The sequence below is a fragment of the Onthophagus taurus genome, chromosome 7 (assembly GCF_036711975.1).
Source record: "Onthophagus taurus isolate NC chromosome 7, IU_Otau_3.0, whole genome shotgun sequence".
NCBI classification, from domain to species: domain Eukaryota; kingdom Metazoa; phylum Arthropoda; class Insecta; order Coleoptera; family Scarabaeidae; genus Onthophagus; species Onthophagus taurus.
The window spans coordinates 6,122,210-6,148,930 of record NC_091972.1 but is presented as its reverse complement, the minus strand read 5'-3'; the positions used below and the strand labels follow the sequence as shown (position 1 = coordinate 6,148,930).

Sequence of the window (26,721 nt, the reverse complement as noted above, 5' to 3'; positions counted from 1 at the left end):
AGCGTCACTTCTTGCGCCCCGGTTACGACTATAATCGCCGTCTAATCGACGACGGTCGCCGCGAAACTTTCCCGCCGATGTTCGCCTCCTTGCTTCTTCTTTTCCACACACACACTCATACACAGAGCAAGAAGGATCTCCCCGTTCGATCTAGGCAGCTTGTCTCCACCAGAAGACACCTGTGCTGCTCGCCGCGCGTCGTCCGAAGAAGTAGCAGGAGATCCTTCGACGCGATATCCGACAACGTATGGTTTCTATAAATATTCCCCCCTGTTGTGGGGGGAAACCCGGTGAGCGATCGAAACCCATAACACTTTATCAAAAAAAAAGGGAAAAATGAAGAAGTTAAGAAATAAATCTTCTTTTATAAAGCTAAAGTTTCTTTTTGTGAAAGAAAAAAGGCAAAAAATCATCATTTACGAGAAACCGTCTTCTTCTGCTATATAACCGGAGTTCGTCGGGCGTCAGTTTCCGGTTCCGGTGGTCGGTAAGGTGAGTGGCGTTTGCTGATGGCTCCGATATGAAACGTTGTTGGTGCGGGTCACCGCACACGCAATTAACATTCGTCCGGACGTCTTCGCCTCCCTTCAACTCTTTCCCCTTCAACACTTCTTTTAGAACCAAAAACTTCTTTTCACCTTGCAAAACGTCGAAAAAGATAATGAGAATTTCTTAGCTTTCTTTTTACTCACGTCTGGGAGAGCGTCAAAAGAAAGTTTTCGGTGTTACTGCTTGAAACGAGACTGGTTTCTTCTAGTTCTTCGTCTATTAGCGAAGAAGTAGAAGAAGGGACAAATTTTCATCGCGTTTTAATTAGCCGTGGCGCGAGATGGTAACGGTGATGACGATGGTGACTTTCTCCTCCATCGTGTGGTGTTAGGAAGTTACGCGAAGAAGAGGCAGATCTTGACGGCTGATTACCGTGCAAAGGAGCGCGTTAATCTTCATTAAATTACGGCTAATAACCGCGGGAACATCTTCGCCTGGTTTCCACGATGGAAAATCTCGCTCGGATTTATTAATTTTCTCGATCGTAACATATAGGTTAATTAAATTTTAAATTAATTGTGTGATGAATAAATATTTTCCAAAGTTTTCTATAAATTATAAAATCTCTAAATTTTATTTGAATGACGTTTAAACAAACAACATCCTATCTCATAATCCTTTAATTAAAAAAACACCACACTGTTCTGGCATTTGCATAACTTCTTTCCCATCGCTGACCTCGGGTGCAGAAGATTTATTCACAATAGCAAATGAGGTCATTTAATTAAAACCCTAGACATCACCAGAAGCAATGATCGTTTACTTTATTTTAATTCTTTAGAAAGTAGCTTTTAGTATATACTTTTTACTATGAAGAAATTTTATTTACCCGACAATCTTAATGCTTAATTTTTAAATTAAAAGATAAATAATAAAGTTGCGCAACATTTTTTTTGTAAATGCTGATGCATAACGAGTTTTAAACAGTTAATGGTTGAAAGTAATGTCGAAATAATTGTAACCCGTAAAAAGAACAGGATACTAATTTTTCTGGGTTAATTACTTCTTCAGATAAAAAGATAATGAAGAGCACTTCCTTTTCAAAACCTTTCCTACTCAGAGTTTCCCATAGTAATATAACAGTTAAATACTATAAGTGTTAAATAATTTGATAATAAAATAGGTTTTGTCACACCAATGCATTAAAATACTCAATTACTATGTGAAATCTTAATCTCTTGAGTTCATATAAAGAATTCTATTCAAAAACTAATTGTAAGCCAAATTATTTTATTAAAATGATGTCAATTTGTTAAATCCATAAAAGGTAATAAATGTTATATTTATCCTTTTATATAATTTTAATGTACCTACAGATAAAAAGTTTGTTGACTTGTTTATTTTTGTTTGTCAATAACGAATAATAATAATGATAACTAACTCGATTTGAAATATCAGTTTGCCACATCTACTTTAAGAGAATTCAAACAGTGACCAAAAACGTCAATCACGTTAAACGCTGTGCTTAAAAGATAGCATTTGCTGTCTATATGATCGTTAAATAACGTAACTCTTAAATTACTTTATTTCCAAATTCTCAGCTACTATTACTACACAAAGTGTATGGAGGACCAAATACTTTAAACTCAGGTAATAAAGGAACGCATATAAAACATGGTATAATAATAAGCAAAGTACTCAGTAAGATTGATTTTCAATGCTCTAAGCTACACAAACTACGTGAGATGGTTTCAACCCCATAATGGATTTACATGATGAATCCACCATTTGAAGTAGTTGCTCTCAAGGGGTAAGTCGGCTTCTTAACATGTCCAGAAAAGGGCGAAACTTTAACTTGTCTTATTTGTATGTCAGCAAGTGGAGTGTACACGCCCTCAATGATTGAATTAGGATTACCACCAGGAGGTTGAACTGTATACATATCACTAGATGGATAACTGCTGTGTCATGTATTGTATGATCTGAAAGGTTTGTAGAAGTTTTTAAAAAAAGACTTCCCGTGTCACATCGTGTCACTCAATACATATTAAGAACTTGGGGTGATCAAAGCTATATTTAATAACATATTGTTCTTACTAACTTCAACAACTACAGAAACAGGTGGTTGATCCATCCAGATCCACGCCTTCTAGTGCAGAGATGATATCTGGAGCTAAATAATTGAAATTGACTTTGCTTAGTACAGCAATTAAAAAAGACATCTTTGTCAGTGGGATGATAAAAACGGTGAGGTTTCAGCCAACTTTAATGATGGCACGCCGGATAGAAGATTTAATGAGGTAAATTCTGCCATTCCAAGGTGTGATAACTAACATCGGTGGAGGCGAAAGAACGTTGTCTTAACAGAATCTCCATATAAAAAAAAGAAGTCAATCTCAAGTTTTTACCAAGCTCTTCATTAAGCTCCTATTCCAAGTAAAGTTAGACAAATCTCGGTGAAATACTGACTCAGCAGAACCAACAATCAGTTCCTTAATAAACTGAAAACAACAGCAAATGGAGAGTAACAGAGTAACAAAACTGTTACTAACGTGTATTATTATTGATTTTAAACGGTTCATTTCATTACCAATTTTTGTCATTTAAAAGGCATTGATATTTTAGAATCGATTTTAGAAGAAAAAATCATTTTCCTCAATTAAATGTTCATTCAATGATCTTTGTTTCAATACGTTTAACGGTTTTTTTCTTTCTTCATCTTTTTTTATGGTTATGTTTATTTGGTCGCTGATGTGTGTCCGCCTTGCGGGTTATTTCTTCACTTTGTTTCCGAACGCTGGCAACTTCATGGGCCGCGTAACAGCGCATAATGAAACGGTTCGGCTACGGTTCAGTTGCTCGCGGATTAGTTCCGCGGAAAGCGCTCCGCCCCAACTCCTATAACCTCCTCTGTAGTAAACAGAACCGAGACGTTCAACTTCGGTCCATTGAAAATCCGCTTCTGTCAATTTCGCCGCCACTGGACTTTCTAAAATGCCTCTTGTCATTCGTAGAAAGCTTCCGTCAAGTATCCCCATAGTTACTATTTTTTACTTACATAATGGTGTCAATAAGCATATTTTTTTAAGCTTTCTTTCTCGCACTAATTCAAAAAGGTTATCGGGTCATCTTAATTAGTATCTAAAACCGTAACTATAAAAGTAGTTAATAAGCCCTAGAGATGCTTAAATGCTTTGTGCAGTTATATATTTAATATGTGTGAACCCGATGGTTTAATTGCGAATTAAGACAAAGTTCCTAACGAAACCTAACTGTTCTACGTTTGTTGGTAACCTTGCGTTCATCCGAACAAAGCCCTTCCCACGTTCGTCGGGCGAAATTCTCTCATCGTTTTTTTTTAGAGTGTTGTACTTAGATCTCGTCGACGGCCGTTTTCTTCTTCCCGACTACGACGACCGGAAGTTTCATAATCTGCGCGGTGCTTGCGCCGATTCGGGCTTTAGCACTAAAACCATGCTGGAAAAACGGTAAGGTCCAGGGGAGAAGGGCATTGTACTTCGTCACATCCGATTCCCAGGAGTCGCAACTTTTTTTTCATTTTGCATCAGACTCGGTCGCAATTATAGTTGTTTTAAAACCGAGGGAGGAGTGAGAGATGAGATATAGGTATACGAAGAGACCGGAGCAGGATGTGGCGTAACCGGTGAGGTTCCGAATAAATGGACGCCTAGTTTTCTAACAATGGGTAACTGTACGATGGGGCTCTTTATATAACCGTATATGTTGTTCGCATTTGTTATGCAGTGATAATACCAAAAGATTATTTGAAATTAACTTTTGTAACAATTCAAAAAGAATAATAGGTTAAAGGTTGTACTTTTTTTTTCAAAGAACTTTGTTTTAAAAGGGTACAGATATAGAAGACCGAACTGGGATCATTATATTATATACTTTTTTTATATGCCCCAAGGCCCTCCCATTACATTTAATTGCCCTGTTCTCTTTGCCTTTTTGCCACTTCCGATCGCTATCACGACGACGTCGGCTGAATACCACGTGCTCGGTCCGAACCAATAATAAACTAGAGTCCACTGACGTACGTGGTACTGTTCAGCCCTCTCTATAGACCTTGCCGAAGAAAACCTCGTTCCGCCTGAACAAACCTGAAACTACAAAGTTAACTTACGAAATATTATTTACAATTAGAACAAAGTAAGTTTTTAAAAAATTGAAATATAATTAAATAAGATTTTAACCTACACCCTCGCTTTTTCTTTTCGTTAACTAGTTCCTTTCGTTCCGCATCAAAACACAACAGGAACAATAATCAAGAAGGATAATAATCATTTTACAAAAACACCCTATACACCTGTGAGTGCGAGAGACGATGACGTCACAGCATTTCCTGTTCTCACGAGATCGCATCGCGCCGAAATAATTACTATACTAGATACATCCGAACTCGGCACACTCCTCAAGAGAGCCCACGACGAAGACACAACGCTACAACGAACGTTAGAAGAGAAGAGGTTTAGGAGTCGGATGGGTTTCGAATTTACGACCGTCGAGAACTTCGGTTTCTGTCCATAACGGCCCACACTGATTACCGATCAAACAACAGCCACCACTTTTCTTCCACACTTCAGGATCGTGAACAACAACAGCAACAACAACATGGGCCGTCATCAGGATTAATTCGAAAAGGGGGTACGCTTACGTGTCAACGCCTTAAAGTTAGAGGAGATCCTACTGTTGAGATAAGATTTGAAATTTAAAAAGAAGTGGTTTAAATTTTTATGTTTTAAAGGAAACAAAATACTAAAAATAAAATAAATTAAAAAAAAAAAATAACAGGATGTTATCAAAAAGTGTGATAAGATATTATAATCAGTAGTACAAATCGTTTTGTTTTTATGAAATAAACCTGCGTGTTGTCTGGGTAAACATTTTGCTACACTCATGAACTTGTGTAGAATTATTAATTTGCTTCTGTTCTTTGTGTACACAAAAATAAAGCGATTAAATAGAAATTATTGTCGAAATTTACAACGAATTTGTATATCATACTTATACACATGACTTCATAAAATTACTCAACAAATTAGTTGTAATTTGACTTGAAAATTTTTATGGTTATTTTTATGATTACGTTTGATGATATTTCGAGACTATTCCTTGTCACAGTTTCTTGATTCCGAGACATTATTAGATCCGTTCGACGAGTTTCGAAAGTGCTCCGAAAACGAGGGGCGAGAGAGAGAGAGATCTTTTAGAAAAAGAGTTATCCTCACTGCGTTTACGCAAACATATAGAGCGTACATCGCTTGTTGTGACATATCCAACGTGTCGAAGAAGAAGAGAGTCTTTGGGACTTTCACCCGGAGTGATCTTTTTTCGAATCAGACGGAGAAAATTGTCTCAATTTTTTCCGTTAAAATTATATTCTAATTTACTAAAATAGGAGAATTTTCTAGCGATATAACTGTATATCATATAATTCGAATACATTATATGGTGTACCATAAGCACATATTAGAACAAGCAAAGTGGACTCAAATTTTAAATTATAGAAAATATAGAAATTTAGAAGTATGCAAAGTTAGCCCCTAAAATTAAACTTTGGTTTCTTTTGGTATGTTAAGAATCGAAGTGTGGAAACTCTGTTTATGAGCTATCACATATACAGAGTTTATGGCTACGGACATTTGGGCCATCTGTATATATATTTAATTAATTAATATTTAAAAGCTCCTTTGTAACAAATATGTTTTGCGTTGCTTCATATAATAATATAACACACCAAAGAAAATGTTAGAAATCTACAGTAAAATTTACTCCCTGTTTTGTGCGAACATCCTTGCTTAATGTTTTTCTGATCTAGTTACAGTTTTGAGTTAATATACGTTTTTAATAACAATTAGAATTTGGTACCTATGAGCATTTGGCCAGAACTTTTTCTAGTTCATAATTAGATAGGGTTTTACATCCATAAAAACCAGATTGGAAATCTTTTTCGAACTACTATTATGCTTATGGTTGGTTAATGTGGTGATTTGAAAGTGTTGGGCATCCTTCCAATGTGATTTTACACAATACCCATGTTTCTGTGAATAAGATAGTAAGGCTAGGAATCAACATTGATCCATAAAAAAATTGGCTGCTAGAAAACATTTAATGCCGGTAAAAAAGAACATTATTCTCAACAACCTCGTGGACTCAAAAAGCATTCTATTCCATCTTTGCACATAAAATTAGAAATAATAAAACAGTTTGTGAAAGTCATGCCCAAAGAGGAACAGTGTTTGAAGTATATCGGCAAGAAATTTCTTCATTTGTCAAAAGCTGATATACTAAAAATATGCGATTCCAACTTTAAATCATAAATGAAAGTAACTAAGAGGAAGGATACCATTCAAACAGATTGTTACCATGTTCATAAGCAACAAAATGGATCCACTTTATGTTTCTATATTTATTAATATGCTGGAGAAATTTAAATACGTACCAAAGATATCCAAAATGTACAACACGCAATCAGGCCATAAGCAACAACTGAATATCAGAAGAATTATCCCACTACAATTCATAACATTTATGGATGAAATTATCAAACAGATAGACGGAATAGCAAACCATGATTTGTCGGCTATAAAAATCTGACACCGGTTAAAGTTTTTGAATGCTCTTTCACCAATGACATAACGATAATAGTGGATCCAGAAGACGAATTCAATAGAAAGTCTCAAGAACTAGAATAATATACTCAATATGAACGGGATGAAAATGAATAAGGAAAAAATAAAAGTAATGATGGTCAAGCATATACAACACTTAGGCACAATATTTGAAAATGATAGAAGACAGCAATCTGAAATTAACAAACAAGTAGAGAAAGCTCATAGGATCTCTATAGCTTAAGCAAGAAAAAGTCATAAAACATTATGGACCAATTGTGACATGCTGTTATGAGACATGGGTGCTAACAGAACAGCAGAAGAATAACATAAGAGCAATAGTAATTGAATATCTATGAAACATCTTTGGAGTCACAAAATCAAATAAAATCCCCAATGATTCCATTAGAAGCCAATTGAATATAAAACCTATTGAACGATATATGCAAGAGACAACCGGGTTGGTGGACCATTTACAAAGACTGCCGACAAGCACGTATAGCAAAACAACAAGATGCTGATTATTTTATTAATTACATTAAATGAACACTATCTATCGGTGTCAAAAGCCAAGGCACCTCACTTTAGAGATCGATATCTTCGCAACCGCTCCATAAAAAGAATTGCGGCAAAGTTTGTTGTAATCACTGAACATTTCTACATAACATATGTTAATTTGAAAATTTTCGAATTCGCGGTTTTCCTTTTATCGCAAATTAAATGAAAAAGTACCCGTTTATTGAGGGTGTCGGCAACTTTGTCCACTTTGCGTTTTTATCTCAAAAACTATCCGACGAAAAAGATTCAAATTTGAACAGGTGGTAGAATGATGTGTTCTTAATGAGGGGCATGTTTTATTTTTTCGATATTCCATATAGTTTCGCATAAAATCGCGGTTTAGTAGGACGCCGTTATGTCGAAAACGGATTTCATCGCAGATTTGATTAAAATATGTCAAAATACTACATCTACATAAAATATGTAGATCTCTAAAGTGAGGTCTTGACTTTTGGCACGGATAGTAGGCATGTATGGTGGATCAGAGAGGTGTTCAAGTTGGTTAGATGATTGATCAAGATTACATGTTAAAGTTATACAGTGTGCATTACCACATCATTGAATAAATAAATGAATTTTTGTTAACATCGTCATTGAATGTTAGAGAGGTTGGCTCAAAAGTGAACGTGCTACAAGAGATATCATATTTTGTCGGAAATAGTTGGAGAAATATTAGTAATGAGAGTATAAGCAATAGTTTGAGTCATTATGGTTTCAAAGATCATACTATTATTGAAAGAAATGAGTTACTCAAAGTGATGATATAGAATCAACAACGATTTCTTGGAAATAGATGCTAATCAAATCTTGAAATTTATAATGATGACGAAGATAAACAACAAATGAAGACTCTCTAATGGATGATTATATACATAAAAAAACTTTCTGGTAGTTTTAATAATAATTTTGGTATACACTTAAGATACAGTTATAAAAAAAATATATTCTAATAATAAATTTATTCCTTCTGAGAAAATCTTAAACAATAATAATAGTTTCCCATGATAATCATCTCTTAATAATAAACTCAAATGGTAAGTTGCGTTATATACACGCAAACAATCTTTTAAAAAGAACCGTACAAATGTTCTTCGTGGGGTCTTAATAGATAACAACAGGAAAACCGCGAAAAAACAATAATTAACCGAAAACATCGGGCGGATTCATTGTAATTTGGTCGGGTCGACGTCAATAAACCGACGACTTGGGCATATAATTGACCCCACCGACCTTATTTCCTTTGACCTCCCGTCGTCACATCCGGTCGAACCTGGGGCCTGATCCTGTCAGGTTTAACACTCCATCTTCATGAATATTCTAAATACACTATGTACACATCAAGAAAAACATTCTTTTTTTATGTATTAAAAAAAATAGTTTGAAAACAAAAAGAGAAGATTTAAAAAAGAAGACTTCTCTGGTTATTATAGAGTTAAAAAATTGACACCAATCAATAAAATTTTTTTTGCTATTTAATAATTAATATTTAAATTTTTGATAAAAATAATTATTTGTGTTTTTTTTTTAAGATATTTATTAAACCCCCCTTGCTTGCGGCGGTCCCCGCCCCGCGACATCTAGTACACTATGTACACATCAAGAAAAACATTCTTTTTTTATGTATTAAAAAAAATTGTTTGAAAACAAAAAGAGAAGATTTAAAAAAGAAGACTTCTCTGGTTATTATAGAGTTATTAAAAAATTGACACCAATCAATAAAATTTTTTTTGCTATTTAATAATTAATATTTAAATCTTTGATAAAAATAATTATTTGTGTTTTTTTTTAAGATATTTATTAAACCCCCCTTGCTTGCGGCGGTCCCCGCCCCGCGACATCTAGTACGCGTGCCCGCCGACCGACGGGGGGCAGCACCGTAACCTCTTCCACCAGGTAAACCGGGCGGTCACAGCGCGGCCAACCCAACCCACCTTGAAGGCTCGAATCAGTGCCTAACCGCGGTGAGGAGTCTCAGTGCGCTGACAATCGCGATACCGTAGACTTCGCCGCCGCCACCTGCGATCTCTACGACGACATCGAAAATCGCGACAAGTGTCATCCCAACCCCTCGTTCACCGCGTGCGGTAAAACAAAAATTATTAATAAAAACACGTTTAATATATTTTCAAAAATGACATTTTGATCAACGCAAGTTTTTTTTGGAACAATTAAGAAGGTTTTTGTTGATTAGTCAAAGTGTGCTTTGGACTGAAAATTACAAAAGAAAAACGTTTTAAGTAGTGTTTTTTTCTTTTTCGTTTGTGGTTTGTTTATTAACAGACTATGTAGTGGTTGCTGAAATCGATTTGTATTTTCCTTTTATTTTGAAACATTCGTTTGGATTTTTTTTTAATCTTAACTTTGATTTAACTAAGAGAAATCTGTGTGATTTGTGCGTGTCCGATATGGCATCCGACGAGGATTGTAACACTACTTTTACATACGGGTGAGTCTCAAAATGTTAAAAAAACGAAATAAATAAAAAGAATTATAAATTTATGTCCACATATCCACATTTGTCATACCAAATAAGTACCAACTTCTTATTGCCTTTATATTGAATTCTATTTTATTACTTATAATCCGAGTTAAGGCACTAGAATGACAGGTACGTTAATTAAATATTAACGAAGGCGATATTTTGTATCAATAAATGCAAAAATATTGTTCAGGAATCTATGAAAATTCATAAAGGAAAATATGGTTTTGTTTTTCTACAAGTTTTAATGAAAACTGCCTTTAACAGTAAAGTAATTATTTTTTTCCTTCATGGGATAAAAAGGACAACGTTTTTAACACTCTAACTGATTTGGAAAAAGAAATTTAACTTACTCTTGAGAAAACGATTGCAACTATATTTTGTACAAAGATTAATCCACAACATGGTTTTATGTTTGGAAAGTTTGATTGAAAAGATGTTGACCATTATCCAGAATAATGATCACATCATTATCAAAATCAATTAGATATTCTCTAAATTAACCCTTTTCGACACTCTAACTGTTAGAAACATCCTAGAACTACAATTTGGCAAAAGAAATTTTACTTACTCTTAGAAAAACGATTGCAACTATGTTTTGTACAAATATTAATCTATGTCCACAACTTGATTTTATGTTAAAGTTTGATTGAAAAGGTGTTAACCATATCCAGAATAATGATCATCACATCATTATCAAGATCAATTAGATTTTCTCTAAACTGTCGATAACTCAATGCAGATTTTGCAATTTTATGAATTCAATCTGCACAAAAGCTTAACACACAAATATTCTTAATCTTTTTTTTTACTGCCTCATTAAACTAGGATTTTCGAGTAATAATAGATTTTAATAGATGGCGCTAGTTATTTCAAAGAATTTAGGCACGAAATTGTACGTCATCAATTAAAATAAACAGATGGTGATGGTCGACCATTTTTTGGCAAAACGAGGCGCCAACTTTTGATGGTATTTTAAAGTGATTTGCTAAATCAAAGTGTCACAACAAATTTTGCCAGAAAATGGCGCTTAATTACGGTACTTAATCTATTTAGGGACTTCTTATTAGTCACTGATGACATCTGGTGCCAACCAAAATAATTAAGTTAATGCCGAAACTTTCAAAACATCTTTTCATTGATTACATATAATTTTGCCGTCGGTAAATGCAATAACGCTAATTAAACTTTAACACAGTTGTTGTATAACGGTAAATTCCCGTTAAAAATCTTGCAAAAAAAATCGATGACTTAAAAAGATTAAGTACTAATTACTTTTGATAAAAATTGATTGCGAAAAATTTTCGTTTTTGTTTCACCTATGTTTATATTCAGAGAAGATTAGTGTTTATTTTTTGTTATCGTAAGATGCCTCAGCAATTTTTCATTGATAAACTTTTATTTTATTTACTCTTTTTTAATTGAGTAGTATTTAATATTATTTATTGTAATGCCTAAAATTTAAGCGGTAAAAAATTAATTACGTAAGTAAATTCGCACACTGATTTGTTAATACTCTTATCTTAAAGTAAATAAACGGTAAAATTGCGAAAGGTGGTTGTTGTTTAACCGTTTATTGTTAGGTTACCTATTTATTTGCTTTGAAATCAAGTTAAATCGAATTAATGATTAAAAATAAATAAAAACAATTTAATTTTTTTAAACGCAAATCGATATCTAATGTAACTACGCACTTTACACGTGTATTAATTTAGTAATCTATTAATCGATTCTTATAAATACTTCGAAAAACATCCCAACTAAAATAGATTATTATCTAGAAAAGTTAGAAAGATAACAATATCAACTTAGAAAATTCTTCTTGTTTAAAAAAATTGATCACTAATCTTTATATCACCACGGATTTTCTTCAAGTAATTATTGTACCTATCAATTTGAGGTTGTATCATTTCTCACAATTCAATTTATAACAAATCACACAAAAACACAATCTAAAGATTACAACATTATTATATAAAAAAAAAACGCTTCTTCGCTTTCTTCTCATTTCCAATCATTATTATCTCGATGTGATTGAGGTTACTCGAAACTATCTTTTTGTGCGAAATATCAAGCGAAAAAAAAAAAAAAATTTAAATAAGCGGGATATTTAAATTTAATGATGAAATTTTAACTGCGCGTTAACTTTTCTGATTAAATATTCAAACCTGTAACAACAATAATTTCCGGAAAAACGCCGGCTTACTTGTTACATCATCGTACACAAGCTCGTGTCCGTGGAAAAAAATAAAAATATTTTCGATTTAATCATTTTTTTTGCGGCCGCGTGTAATTTTTTATAAAACGTGCTTTCTTGATAAATAAAACCCTACAGACCGGTTAGTGGCTTTGCCCAATACGGACGTGTTTTACTAAAAAGTTTAAAGTTTTAGAAGTTTTAGAAGTTAAATATTTAAATTACTTACGTAATGAGTGACACGGAGGGGTCATTTTCTTCCGTGACTAGAGGACGGAAACGTGGACGACCCAAACGCGGAACTACATCGTCACAAACTAAGAGACCAGATCTTAAAAAAACACCACCGAAGAATCTGCCACATGGCGATCCAGGGACGTCAACACAAAGGCAAAGCGGGTTATTCAAAAAACCACAAAAACTGGATTTTACAAAACAAGGTAATAATTCAACAAATAACACACAAAAAATAAACCAAAATACAAATAAACATATTACGTACGCGTTTAATGACAAAATGAAACAGCTAAACAAAGAACTCACTACGATTTTTGAAATTACACCCAAATCAAAAACATTAACAAGAAGTCAACTGTCTCTCCACTGGAGCGAAATTCAATTTGCAAACAATGTAGTTCATAATGACATAATCAGCGACACTAAACAAGGTTTTCTAATTAAATCTAAAGAAAACAAAAACACAATATATAAATTACTAAACATATTAAAAGAAAAACAAATTATCGGAGATTTCATAGAAAGTAAACCTAGACCAACAATGAAAAATACATTAAATAACAAATCCAACTCATTTTCCGTAATCATATGCGATGTGGAACTAGATATTGTAGATGAAGATATTAGCAACTTCCTCAATGATAAGCTTATCTTTCATCGATACTGTAAACGAATAATATCACGCGCTACCAACAATCCAACACGAAAAATAAGAATTATTACAGGTGAAGTCAACGCTTTTCAAAAACTTGTACAAGAAGGATTATACTATAGACATAAACATTACAAAACAATCGAAAGCAATGCACCACCACCTGCTCCCATCCCTTGCGGGAAATGTACAAGTTTTGCACACACGACAGATGCTTGCAATGAGACACAGCGATGTGGTAAATGCAAAGAAAACCACAAAACCCACAACTGCACTACAGACCTTCCCATATCTTGTCTAGCTTGCGGGGAAATAGGACACCAGGCATGGTCTTTTAAATGCAAAAAGCGCCCCCTTAAACCCATTGAAGGACTGCCCACAATTCAAGTAAAATCCGCTAACAAAAAAACCGAGGAAATCAATGAACAAGTAGTCAAAACTTCAAGAATTCATAAACCGATGTCGATGCACGACTACATAATTGACACATACATATACGAATTGAATAAACCAGAAAATCAGAACAGAAATGAATTAATACAAAAACTAAGAGCTCGTTTCGCAGACCAATTCCAAATAGATACCTTTGTCAATATATCTGGCAACCGTGCTTATATAGTAATGCTGGATCGCCTAGATAATGACGCACCACCAGCAACAATTCCCTCTCACGGACAACAGAGCAACATCAGCTTAACATCTCCAGAGTTGGAAGACAGTAATTCACATGTCGTCCTCACAACCGAATCAATCTGCGATATTCAAAATACGATGGAGATAGCAGATACAGAACCAAGAGAACCCGGCTACATATAGCAACTACCAGAACCTGAGACTAACAGAGAGGAAATTAACAACGACTCAGTTCCCAAAGAATGTATAAACGTCATTTATGCAAACATTAACAGCTTTAACAATAAGAAATCCCTAATTTACAACTATATACAAAAAAATGACATAGACATGATGCTATTCGTAGAAACTAAAACAAAGACAGATCAACATATTAAATACAGAGACTGGCAAGTAATTCAAAAGCAAGGTTACATAACCAATAAGACAAGAGGCGGGTCCCTCATATTGCTAAAACCAACAATACCTCTAGGTAAAGCAAACCCACCATCTATTAACAGACCTCTCAATGAATGCCTCCACTTCACCATCCCTTTCGATAAAGAACAAATCCACATCTTTCTTGTGTACATCCACCCACATCAGCCTCTCGAAAAAAACATTTTCTCTAAAGCAGCACAATATAAATATGTCATAATAATAGGTGATTTCAACCTTAACCCATCTAAACGCAAACAATTGCAATCGTTCCTAGACAACTCTTATTTCAAAAAAAGACATACAGACCCTACATTCCTGATGCCGGCAAACAACGACACAACCCCGGATATATTAATCCACACTGAAAATATTACAGAAATTGTAAAAGACATTAGTCTTACTGGTGATCTATGCTCCGACCACTTGGCGATAACATTCAAAATCTTCACAAATCAAACCCCACCAACCCAGGCTGAAATGTTAAAATATAACCTAACTAGAACCAACGCACAAAAAGTAAACGAAGACATGACAATCTTTATCAACGAATCCAGAACAACAGCATTGAACGAGAACTTCATACAAGACTTTCACAACTCCCTTACACAAGCGATAATACGTCACTCACCGAAAACGAGGTACACTCCATATATATATACACTCCCCAACTACATTCTCGAAATAATTCATAACAAAAGACGAGTATACAGAGAATACAAAAGAACAAACAACAGAATATTGAAAAATGAATTAAACATAGAAAACAAAAGAATACAAAAATTAATCCAAAAATACCAACTGGATCGTTGGTTAGTAACATGCAGAGAAATAGAAACGGATCGCGGCAGAACATATTGGCAGAAAATCAAAAAAGTTACAAAATACAAGAAGAGCGGCGACATTCCGACAATAACGTACAACAATATAGAATATAGAACCGATCAACAAAAATGCGATATTCTTGCCCAACACTTTCAAAGTGCATTCACCCCCAAACCAAACCACGATTATGACAATCATCACCAAGAATATATTAACGAATGGTACACAAGATTTGTAAATACTCCAACTCACGCGCATGATGAAACACCAGAAATAACTCAAGAAGAATATGACGAACATCTATTAAAAGGCAAAAGTTCATGCCCCGGCTTGGATTTAATAACAAAAAAATTACTGAGACAACTAAATCTAGAAGTACATAACTCAATCCGAAAAATTTTCAATTTCTGCATGCAAAACCTCATATTCCCATCAACATGGAAAAAAGCTACAATTATTACAATCCCCAAACCTGGCGCAAACCACTCTCTTCCACAAAGCTACCGCCCTATCACCCTACTATCAGTAATTGGAAAAATTTACGAAAGTATCCTTAACTCCAGAATTCTTCACTTTATTAACGACAAAATCCCTATATACCAATTCGGCTTCAAACGTAAACAATCAACAATTCACCCACTCATTATTCTCACAAATAACATACAAGTAATGAACGTCCATCATCGAAAAACCGCGATCTTATTTCTGGACATAAACAAAGCCTTTGACACAGTCTGGCACCAGGGACTTCTATACAAGATGGATAAATTAGGAATACCTACACCCTACATGAAAATTATAGATGCATATCTTCGCGACAGGATACTGAGCATCAAACTGAATAATGCTTCATCCTTCCCTTTCTCCCTTTCCCAAGGAGTACCTCAAGGATCCCCAATCTCACCTACCTTATACAACATCTTCTGCTATGATATATACCCTCCAACCCAGCCAAACGCCAACAATATTGATCCGGATAGCTACATACTTCAATATGCAGACGATACCACCCTAATAACACATGGAAAAAACCTTCAAATAGCAATAGAATCACTACAGACGCTATACAATAACATATCAACATGGTTCCACAAATGGAGAGTCACCCCCAATCCGGACAAATTCCAACTATTGATTCCACACTCCAGAATCACCAATCAATCCCCTCACATCACGACAGGCACATCAACTACAAAACCTACAAAGTTGGTAAAATATTTGGGCATAATCTTGGACAACAAATTAAAATTCAAAGCTCACTACAAAAAAATACAAACTGAGGTAACAAGACGAGCAAAACATTTTAGGTCATTGACTTACAAAGACAGGGGTATCTCGGTAAAATCAGCGACACAGATTTACAAAAGTATTTGCAGACCACTCCTCGACTACGGACATCTCACGACTATATGTTCTCCGAAGTCAACAAAAGAAATAATCAGTAAAGCAGAAAGAAAGTGCTTAAGAATTCTGACAAAAATTAGACACCCGAGCAATCCACTGCACAACATAAATAATGAAGATTTATACGCTAAAACAAAAGTAAAACCAATTTCAGAAAGGCATAAACTTCTGAAAGAAAAATTTTCAAAAAATGCCAAGTTAGACACCCTGGATATGATGTGCAAGACCCGAACAAACGAAGGAAGACCAAAATCATTGTACGAACACCTCAACATAAATGCACAAATATAAAAAAAATAAAAAAAAAAAAAAATAAAAATAAAAATATAAATGTATTGTAATTCTATGAATATTGTAAGCGGAAAGACCCGAAAAGGGTCGATAGCTTAATAAAGATATTTTCTCTCTCTAAAACCCTACATTACAAAATTGTGACAAGAAAAAAAAACCCTATCATTAAATGGTACACGCGAGCTAAGCGTTACGAAAAATAGTGGAAAGTAGTTTAAAGTAGTATTAAGTATGCGAAATCGTACACGGGCCAAATTAGATTAGATAGGGAAATTTTGATTTCGTAGAAATTAAAACCGATTAGAAAGAAATATAAGAAAAAAAGTAATTTGAAAGTATGTCGGTTATTTTTGTTTGACTATTTTAATCGCACGCGTTTACAAAGAAATATTAAAAAAATTAAATCGATATTTTTATCGATTTTCGAAAATTAATTCTTTAAATTCACATATTAATGATTTGTCATTGATAAACAAGCAACAAACACCTCTGATCAAAACATGCATTTGAAAACATAATTTCTTAGGCAACTAAGTACCGAAGTAAGAATCAAATATTTCTGAACTATTTCATTTAAATATTCCCCATTATTTTCCTGGGAATAAAAGAAAGGGAATAACCACTTGCCTCGTATATGTCTAACATATTGGACCACTTAATAACTTCCTGCAAAAAAATTTACACTTTAGAACACTTCATGGAAGTAAATACAAGTTATAATATAAATTGGCTATCATTTGGTACAAATGATAAAAATATGGCTATGTTGTTATGGAAAGTTTATTTGAAGGAGTAAGGTGATTCACATTTGTGGTCGTTTTAAAACATTTTAAATGGTTACTCGCAAAACATGTAACTCCGAATTGGCGATTTGTTCTGCAATGTTGATTTTCAAGATATACAATGTAATCCTCTAAAAACCCTCTATCATTGCTGTAGCTCTTTGAGGGATTGCTCCTATTAGAACCAATAATACTCGAGAAACAACTTAGCAACTAGTGGCAAAAAAGCTCATCTTCAAGACAATAAGGACTGCAATGCATTGCCTCTCTGTATATTTCATGTATTGGATTCTCCGTAGCTCAAAATCGCAAATTGCGTTTATTCACAAAACCATTTAAATAAAAATGGACTTCATCGCTCGTTATAATTTTGGATACGAAATCATCATCTTGCTATAGGAAGAACTCACTTGACGGTCAGTAGGCAGCAATTGGTAATAAACAATTCAGAAATATCTTCAGGTTTTTTGCCAAAATTTGATGCAACGAATCGAACGTTGTCGGCCATAGCAGTGAAATTCTCGGCTTAACGAACATACGGCGCCGGCCACTTCTTGTGACATCTCTAGTGAACCCAGCTTGCATGAAACGCTCAGTGAAATATGGTGTCACATCTGCGTCAAAACAACAGACCGGAAATTGATGAAATAACTAAGAAATGCTTAATGATGGTATAATAGTGGTTGTCATTTAATTCTTTATACATCTACAAGATAAATGGCAAAACACCTAGTAGATGTCAGCATCTAAGCAACAAGCATCGTGAAGCCTTGAAACTGGCATACAAAGGTTGATATTTTGTCAATGCACGAGACTTCTCTGTACATTATCGTGCAAAAGAAAGACACAAAGACCATTCTCTTAATGTGTCGCCTAAAACTTGCCTACATGATGACGGAAAACAACCCGTAGATTCTCAATCCATACTCTTCCATTCTTCAATTACTGCATCCACTAGTCGATTATGGTTGGAAAAGGAATTGCGGATAATTTTTTTTAAGCTTTTCTCAAAAATACTTAATAGAATTCATATCATGCAAGTAGTTAATAACAACAAGTCCCTTGCGTTTACAAAGCAGTAATTTGCATTAAAAAGTTAGCAGATCGTTTTTTTTTCGTGGTTGTGACTACAGACTGCCTAAATTGATGTTAAGTTTAATTCATATGTCATGTGGTTGCATGCTCTGTTATCATTGGTACAATCCAATTGCACATAGTAAGATTGTGTTTTGGACATGGGTCAAAATAAATCTCAACTGACGACATGTCTAGTCATGTGAGAACTCGCATTATCTTGCATGAGTACAAAAGTTTAACGTGTTCAAATGAGACGTTTTCTGTAGGGACCAACGCTATACACGCGATGAAGCCTTTCTAAAACATTACAGAGTTGCCACCAAACGGTATTAATAAAAAAAAGTGTTATTAGTTACAAATCTTTCTCCTTTTCTTCGCTAGAATATAATCTTTTAGCAATTGCTAACAGACCAATGGCGATGATTTGTGACAAAACGCAATCTTAGAACATTGTGTTCTGGCTAAATAATGTTTTTACTTCCTGGTCTTTAATTCTATTTTATTTAAACGTCTGCTGCTTGTTTGAGGTAATAATACAACATTATGAATCACCGATAACTAAATTTTTAACACATAACTAGTAATTATCCTACTCCCGAGAGCAGATTATCTTAGAATTCATGCCTTAGTTGATACCCAGTTTCGGTATGTCGTCAAATCCTGCAACTTATGCTGGAATTATTTCTCTCCAACAGATTGGCAACGTAACGCATCGTTAATAACAACAATCAAAAACGACCACAGGTATAAGATTCAATCATACTACTAATAAACATCACTCCTTTGGTTAGCTTAACAGGTGATGGTAAAAGTAAAAATTAATCATAAAGAAACGCATGAAATTAATTATAAATTTTTCTTTTTTGTTAATTCCACGCGTTAAAAACGAAAACCATTTTTTACACCAAAAAAAAAAAGTGTAAACACGTTTGAGGTTATATATCACGAGGAATTAGTTGCTTAATTTTAATTTAAAATTTGTCCAACTCAAACACAGTTCAACGCGTATTATAATTATCTCGTTTAATCTAGATTTATTATTAACAAATTTTCTAAAGCGTAATTCACTTAATTAAAACGTTCCCAGTTCGTCAGGATGAAATTAATTTTGAAACGTAGATATTTCTTTTATATGTACGTACATTTTTTTATTTATTACCTCTTTTATGGATTAAATAAAAAAGAAATAACCAAAAAAGAAACACATTTGATGATTATTTCTTGTTGAGTGGAATCTCTTATACGTGTTCTAGGTCTTAACGTCTTAATTGCATGTGTACACATGTTAATTGGAGTTAGGCGTGCGACTGACACTATCTTCTTCTTGGAAATTGACGGCTCTGATTAAGTGTAAACGAGAAACGCGCTTCTAATCGCTACGTTTCAGTAGCTTTTAAACGTGTGATCATTTTACACTTCTTACAAGTGTACATTTAATTTAATTTGATAGTTAAAAAAATTAATTTTGATAACATTACGAAGTTAAATTATTGATTTATAATTAATTACATGTAAATTAAGGGTTTAAGTCGCTTCAATACTAATTATTAATAATGTTCCTTACCTAAACACCTAGTAGATGTTGGCATCTAAGCAACCAACATCGTGAAGCCTTCAAAATTGTACTTCTGTAATTCTCTTGCGATTGTAATTCTCTTAATGTGTCGCCTAAAACATGCCTACATAATGACAGAAAACAATCTTTAAATTCTCAATAATGATTAGGAGGATACCTAAGAGGGTCCAATCATTCACAACAAGTACTAAAAATCATATGGGATTCCCCCACGTTTGTATAAGGCTGTATACCTTGTGTAAGATATTCAAAAACTCGTAAGAATCAATCATTTCACAAATAGAATTTCGGGAATTTCGGAAGTTTTTTTAAAGATGGTCTCATGAATACTCAATAGCATTAAGTTGGGACTGTTTGGTAGCCAATTCATGAACATGCATATGGAAGTGCAAACGTATAGGGACCAACGCTGTGCGAGCGATGAAGCTTTTCCAAAACTTTCCATAACTTCCTGTTTTTCTTCACTTTTTTGCCCCGTAATCGTTTGAAAGGTTGTCGCTCTATCTTTTTCTAGGTCTTGCAATGCTTCTTCGTCCTGATGGTGATTTGTCCCGTGTTATTTTCGCAATTCGTTCTTCTGTCATTCGGTCGATGCGCTCATTCCATTTCTTCTTTCTGTCCAATACCCAATCATTGCTGTTATGTATCCTGCAAGCCTGTCTGATGTTCTCACTTCTTTCTCTGTCCATCAATGTTTTTCCAACTATCCAACTATCTATTTTCATTTCTGTAGTTTCTAGCTTCATTTTTGTTTTGGGTGTTTCTGGTCGAGTTTCTATAAAGCCCTATATTAATATATGCAGCAGAGACAAAAAATGTTATTACTTACAAATCTTTCTCCTTCTCTTTGTCAGAATAATATACCTGTTTCCAATTATTGTAATTGACAGTCCAATGGTGATGATTTGTGACAATACTAGATGTCGCTCCAACACTAATTATTAATAATGATTTCTTTATTCAACTATTTTCTTTTTAATTTTATATATTCACATGATTTGTGATAAATAATGAATTAACTAATTGGCGATTAAATGATTTTTTAATAATTAAGTGTAAATTATTACAAAGTCATTATTTGAAAATGATCGTTTCATCTAACGTTAGATGGCGCTATAAAACGTGAATGTCAATTCTATGGGAATTTACATAAATTTTATTTATAAAAATTTTAATTGCATGAAAGGATATATATTCGAACACTCGTAGAAACGATTTCCATTTATTGTAAGTACTATGAAACATTTTAGCTTGATTTGTTTAAGTTATTATTGAATTATGGCAAACTTCACCTCAAAGTAACTGACAACTGACGTATTAGAAATTTAAAGATAAAAGTAAAATATGTTAGTGAACAATTATAGATTATTTTTAGTAATCTAATTAATATTGGAGAGAAAAAACATCTTACAAATTTATCTTTATAGGCAATAAATCTTTTTTGTGCTAATTAATCGATTTCACGAAGAAACATAACCTCAATCTTATCGACATGACAATTGACAACGAGAAGAAAATAAGCAGGTAAAATCTTTAATTTCTTTTTAAAACTTAAAAATAACTTAATATTTTTTACATTTTCTATTTAAATCTTGAACCCTCTGGTATTTTATTCACACAACCTTTTTTTGTGTTCTATTTTATAGACATTGGGATATAAGTTTATAAATGTTCTTGTGGAGTTAGTTTTGGAGGAGCATCGGGTACAGGTTTATTTGAATCCGAAAGGAAAATATTTATAGAGGAACTCCCGGTTAAATATAAACACGACCGAGACAAAGCCCCGTTACGTCAACAATGGGCCGGTGAAATTCTCCAAGTTGCGCAAGTGGAAGTGCGGGGATTTTATTTTTGCTCGCTCCACCGCCAATAAAGAATTTTTTTTTCACTTTATTGGGCAACGCGCAAAAAAAAAGTAATTGGGAAAGGTATCCTGAAAACCAGTTCAGATAAAAACTAAAAATAGGAACTCTTCTAGATTATTTTTTTTTATATTTAGATCATTTTTATCTTGTTTTTAATTAATGAAAGAAAGCGAGGTTTATTTTTAATTGAATCTAACAAAATTGTTATTTGACGTTTAAAATTTATTGTTATAAAATATCAAAGTTGTTGATTCAAAGGAAATCTAGCGTGGTTTGAAATATCGCGGCCGATTTAATTCGTGCTTTTATCGGCAGTCGTCAATCGATAATAATTATTTTTAACGGACGCGTGTTATTAAAATTGAAAATAATAAAACGCACTGCTTTTATTGGGTGACAACCGAAACGATCGAGTGAAACCGTTACAGAGACCGTTCCTGATGCATACAATACCGAAGCGATAATAAATAAATTCCGATCGCATTGCGTTTGGTTATAACCCCCTTATTATTAAATACGCGCGAAACAATGTGTTAAACCCGGCATTCGTCGTCTAGGTCAAGGTCCGACGGAGACACAATTGAAATCCGAAAACAATGGATTCGGAAGAATCTCCATCTCTCTCTCTTTCTCAGAGCGTTGTATCTCGACGATATCAAATTCGATTCTCTCCTCCTCCTATTATTTTACCCTTCTCTTATCCAAGACACAAGTTTTCATTCATAAAATTACAACACAAATCGTTATCTATTTTTGTGATTAAAAACAATTAATACAATATTAATTATTTCAACATTGTTATTTTTAATTTGAAAAGAAGAACCATCCTTTCTATGTATGGTTTGTTTTGTTTGTTTGGGGAGCAGTAGAAAACGGTAAGGAGTGGAGAAGAAAAGAGGTCTCTCTGATGTCGTTCTGATATCAGATCGGAACATTGCAAAACCCTGAAGAAGAAGATGCGGTATACAGGAACTGTTGGAAATAATGGAACGCGGTCCGACCATAAATCAGCGATCGGAACGATAAATTTCGGGCGCGATGTCGTCCGCAGACCGACCGGGCGCATAAATTTCGCCCCCCTTTAACATAATATCCGTAGAATTCGGGCGGTGCGGGGACACGGCCCACATAATTTCCGCGCAAATATTTCGGCCTGCGCGAACGATAAAAGGACGAGAAGGACCCCGAAATGGACACAAGGCTACCGAAAAATAAAAGTTACTTTTTACTAAAAGACCACCCTTTTTTCTCTAATACAAGAAATTCTTCCCTTTATTTAAAAAAAATTAAATTTAAAATTGAGCTTCACAATTTTAAATCATCCCTTTCATTTTAATGGTTTTCTAGATACAAGTTAGGAGCAATACCTGGTTTTAAACAAAACTGTATTGGTGTGGTAAATGAAAGAATGAAAATATTAAAACAAGAGTAGGAAGTTATAGTCTAAAGCTAGAAGCTCATGTCCTCTTTGGCAAAGAAGGTAATGATTCAGTCTTGATCAGTATAATTTGATCATTAATACTTAAGTTGCACATCAAGAAGAATAAAGTAATTAATATGATTGGTCATGATCAATAACATTGGCGATTTATTGAGTATAGTTTGCAAAGAGCAATATAGACCAAGGCGATCCTTGAATGAATTTATTTATACTAGCTGGTATGGCTTTTGCAGTAGAAAGCAATATGATTGAATAAAATAAACTTGAAGACCTTGAACATTAATGTGTTCTATCGTATCTTCTGGCAGTTCCAAGTGGTAAAAGAAAAGAAAATTAACATTCTGGTTGATATAAAACGGAATATTTAAGGCACCATGTTTTGAAATCTATGCACTACAAAAGTTATGGCAAAAGTTCAAATATAGAGGCGTTAAATGATTTTGTGGGTACGAAATATGATCTATTAGCATTACCACAAAAAAAGGAGAAACAAGTTTATACATGAACTAAAACTAGAACGGACTAGAACGCTCGGGTTAAGTCGTGCGTCTTCAACAAATTCCAGAGAATGCAACAAATGGGAAAAGCGTTCAACAACTGAAGAAACACTGAACCCTACAAATTATGATTTTGGGGTTGGTCCAAAAAGTTGAAATCATTATTTTTGGAACTTTATTTTATTTTACTCGTATATAGTTTTAACATTAAAATTCAAATGATGGTAAAACCAAATGCTTGGAGTGCAAGCATATCGTACTTCGAAAGATTAAGCAGGAAACATTGAATATTTCCAGTTTAATTAATCCTTATTAATCTCGGCTATTTATTTTGAGAACTTATATCAGGAACCTACATCTACAAAACCAGTTACCAAGACCATGCAAACAAGTATAGCAATAAATGATAACTTTTACAGGAGCGCCTACATGTGACAGCAGATAAGACAATAGATAGGAAATTATACATGACAGATCTAGAAAACAAATCTGTAAGTGCCATAACTCTGATTACTCATCCATACAACATTTTTAGTGGTTAACTCTTAAATTTGTAGATAATCATATTGAGTGTTTCAGTGTATGCATCAAATGAAACCATATGGATTGATACATAGTATACATTGTCGATGGTGCATTCCAGGAGAACCTCTTTTTCAGGACATTAGCAAAGTACAAACTTATACAATTAATGATGACTTACCACTGTCATTAATCAAAAGAAACCAATCTCATGGAATGATATTGAAATAAGACTTTGAGGTGGAAGGCAATAAAAGTACTTAGATTCTGGAAAAATATAAGAGAATACAAATTATCCATCATTTAATTATTTTGGGGCCGTTATTGATTTAGAAAATATCTAGTGAAGCATTTTAAGTTTTTTTTTTTGAAATATTAGTTTTTGGCAACTTCGTTCAAAATACGCTACGTTTACATTCCGAAAATTTGTATAAAAAATCGTAAATAATCTGTAAATCATTAATTGCAACTGTTTTTTTTATCGATATCTATATTTTTCACCAGTCTAGATAAAAATAAAGGCGCCTATCATATCGGGATTTGATAAATTATGATTATTAAGACGCCGATTTTTCCAATCCAAATTTAGAATTGCATCATTCCCGATCCGAACGGAATTAAAATTTCCTCATTATTTATTTCGTTTGAAAAGAAAAAAAAAGCTAAAAGTTAATTTTCAGAAAAGGTATTACACGCAAATTTTCTGCGCGACAAAACACAATTAAAATTAATTTCACAGATTCTACCGTTCATAACCGGGTATCTAATAAGCAGGTCGTAAACGTGCGCGCTTTCCACAATTATTAGACACTATTAGTTCGTTTTTTTGTGAGTTTTGCATGCGGTAAATTTACGTATTGCTATATATTTTAAGCTAGCTCATTATCCGTTGCTAATCCAATACCAAAGTAAGACCAATTAACGTACCGGGAGTTAATGATACCGAAGGGAATTTATTAACTTGACCCTAACATCAACAAAAAAAAAATTATATTAGCAACAAATTAACCGAATATGTAATTATTACCTAGTTATTATATAAGACATTAAAATCTACTTTATCCTTATTAATGACGGTGTTGTTGGTTTCCGTGAGATACTGGGTCAATTATTTATTGTTCTATAAGAAAGTCAAACAAAAATGTATACCTACATAACGTTGTTTTAATTACATAATAACCAACGATAATAACGTTTCAGTCATTTCGGTGCAGAGCACAAATGAGATATTGAAAAATAAAATGACAATACTCTGTAATGTACGTTGTAAACTGTTCTAAAATGCCACTAGCTCGTCAACAACTTGGTTTCAGTTAATTGATTTGCGGTTTAGAACATTTGCTGTATTACTTATATGTCGTCGTGACCTTTTAATGGTTAATGTAAGGTTAAAATCTTAAAACATACTGTGAATTGGTAATATGCAAAAAGCGTTATAATAAATTTTATTTTTATGTAATCTTGTATTGCAGTTAACGTCTCTTTTAGTCTTTGCCATAACAAAATATGTATTTAGTAGAAACTACTGTAATTCTTATTGTTTTATCTACAAAACATTAACATTTTTTTATATAGATTTCGGTATGTCGTAATAACATGAAGAAACACGTTGACGATTTCGGAATCTGCGTTGGAAACATTCCGTCTAGCAGCGACTAGCCGTTCTTTTCTTCTTCTTCTTGGTGCCGCCGCCAACAACCATTCGTCTGTTTCTTTTTTTTTATTTTATTTCTTCTTCGTCAAGAGACTTGGAGAGCGCTGCGGTTCCCTCACCGCTTCCTGCAAATATGAACCATAAAAAGTAATGGCGATCGGTTGGTTGTACACGGATGCCGGCGACAATTCGTCCGTCTTCGAGTCGCGCTCCTACGAAAGGCAGTAATGTCTTCACTAGTTAGTGACAAACGAGCGGAATCCCGCACGCGGGGCTGCTGCTGCTAACTCCTTGAGACGTGACCGCGCGACTTGAACGAGATTTACGACAACGTTCGGTACCATTATGAGTGAAGCGCGGCCGATGGGAAATCTATACGCGAAGAAGAAGAAAGATTGAAATGGAATGAAAAGGAGGAGTAGAAACCAGGGTCCGTTTTGATCCCGCGTTTTTCTCCTCAGTCACGACACTTTCCGTATTGCCCTTATAA

At 34.0% G+C, this 26,721-nt stretch overlaps 1 protein-coding gene across 3 annotated transcripts in view; it reads left to right on the top strand.

Moving 5' to 3' along the window:
- The first annotated feature begins 9,629 nt into the window (after nucleotides 1-9,629).
- Nucleotides 9,630-26,721, top strand: part of LOC111418888 (Sox box protein 15) — an 86,918-nt gene continuing 69,826 nt past the window's right edge. Inside the window, exons 1-2 of one of the 3 annotated variants that reach the window (XM_071197349.1) lie at nucleotides 21,541-21,598; nucleotides 21,680-21,776. In XM_071197349.1, coding sequence (XP_071053450.1) covers nucleotides 21,745-21,776 — 32 coding nt within the window. In that variant the 5' untranslated portion in view covers nucleotides 21,541-21,598; nucleotides 21,680-21,744. Of the gene's footprint in view, nucleotides 10,129-21,540; nucleotides 21,627-21,679; nucleotides 21,777-26,721 lie in introns of those variants that run through there. The other 2 variants (XM_071197348.1, XM_023051591.2) reach the window with 2 other exon arrangements.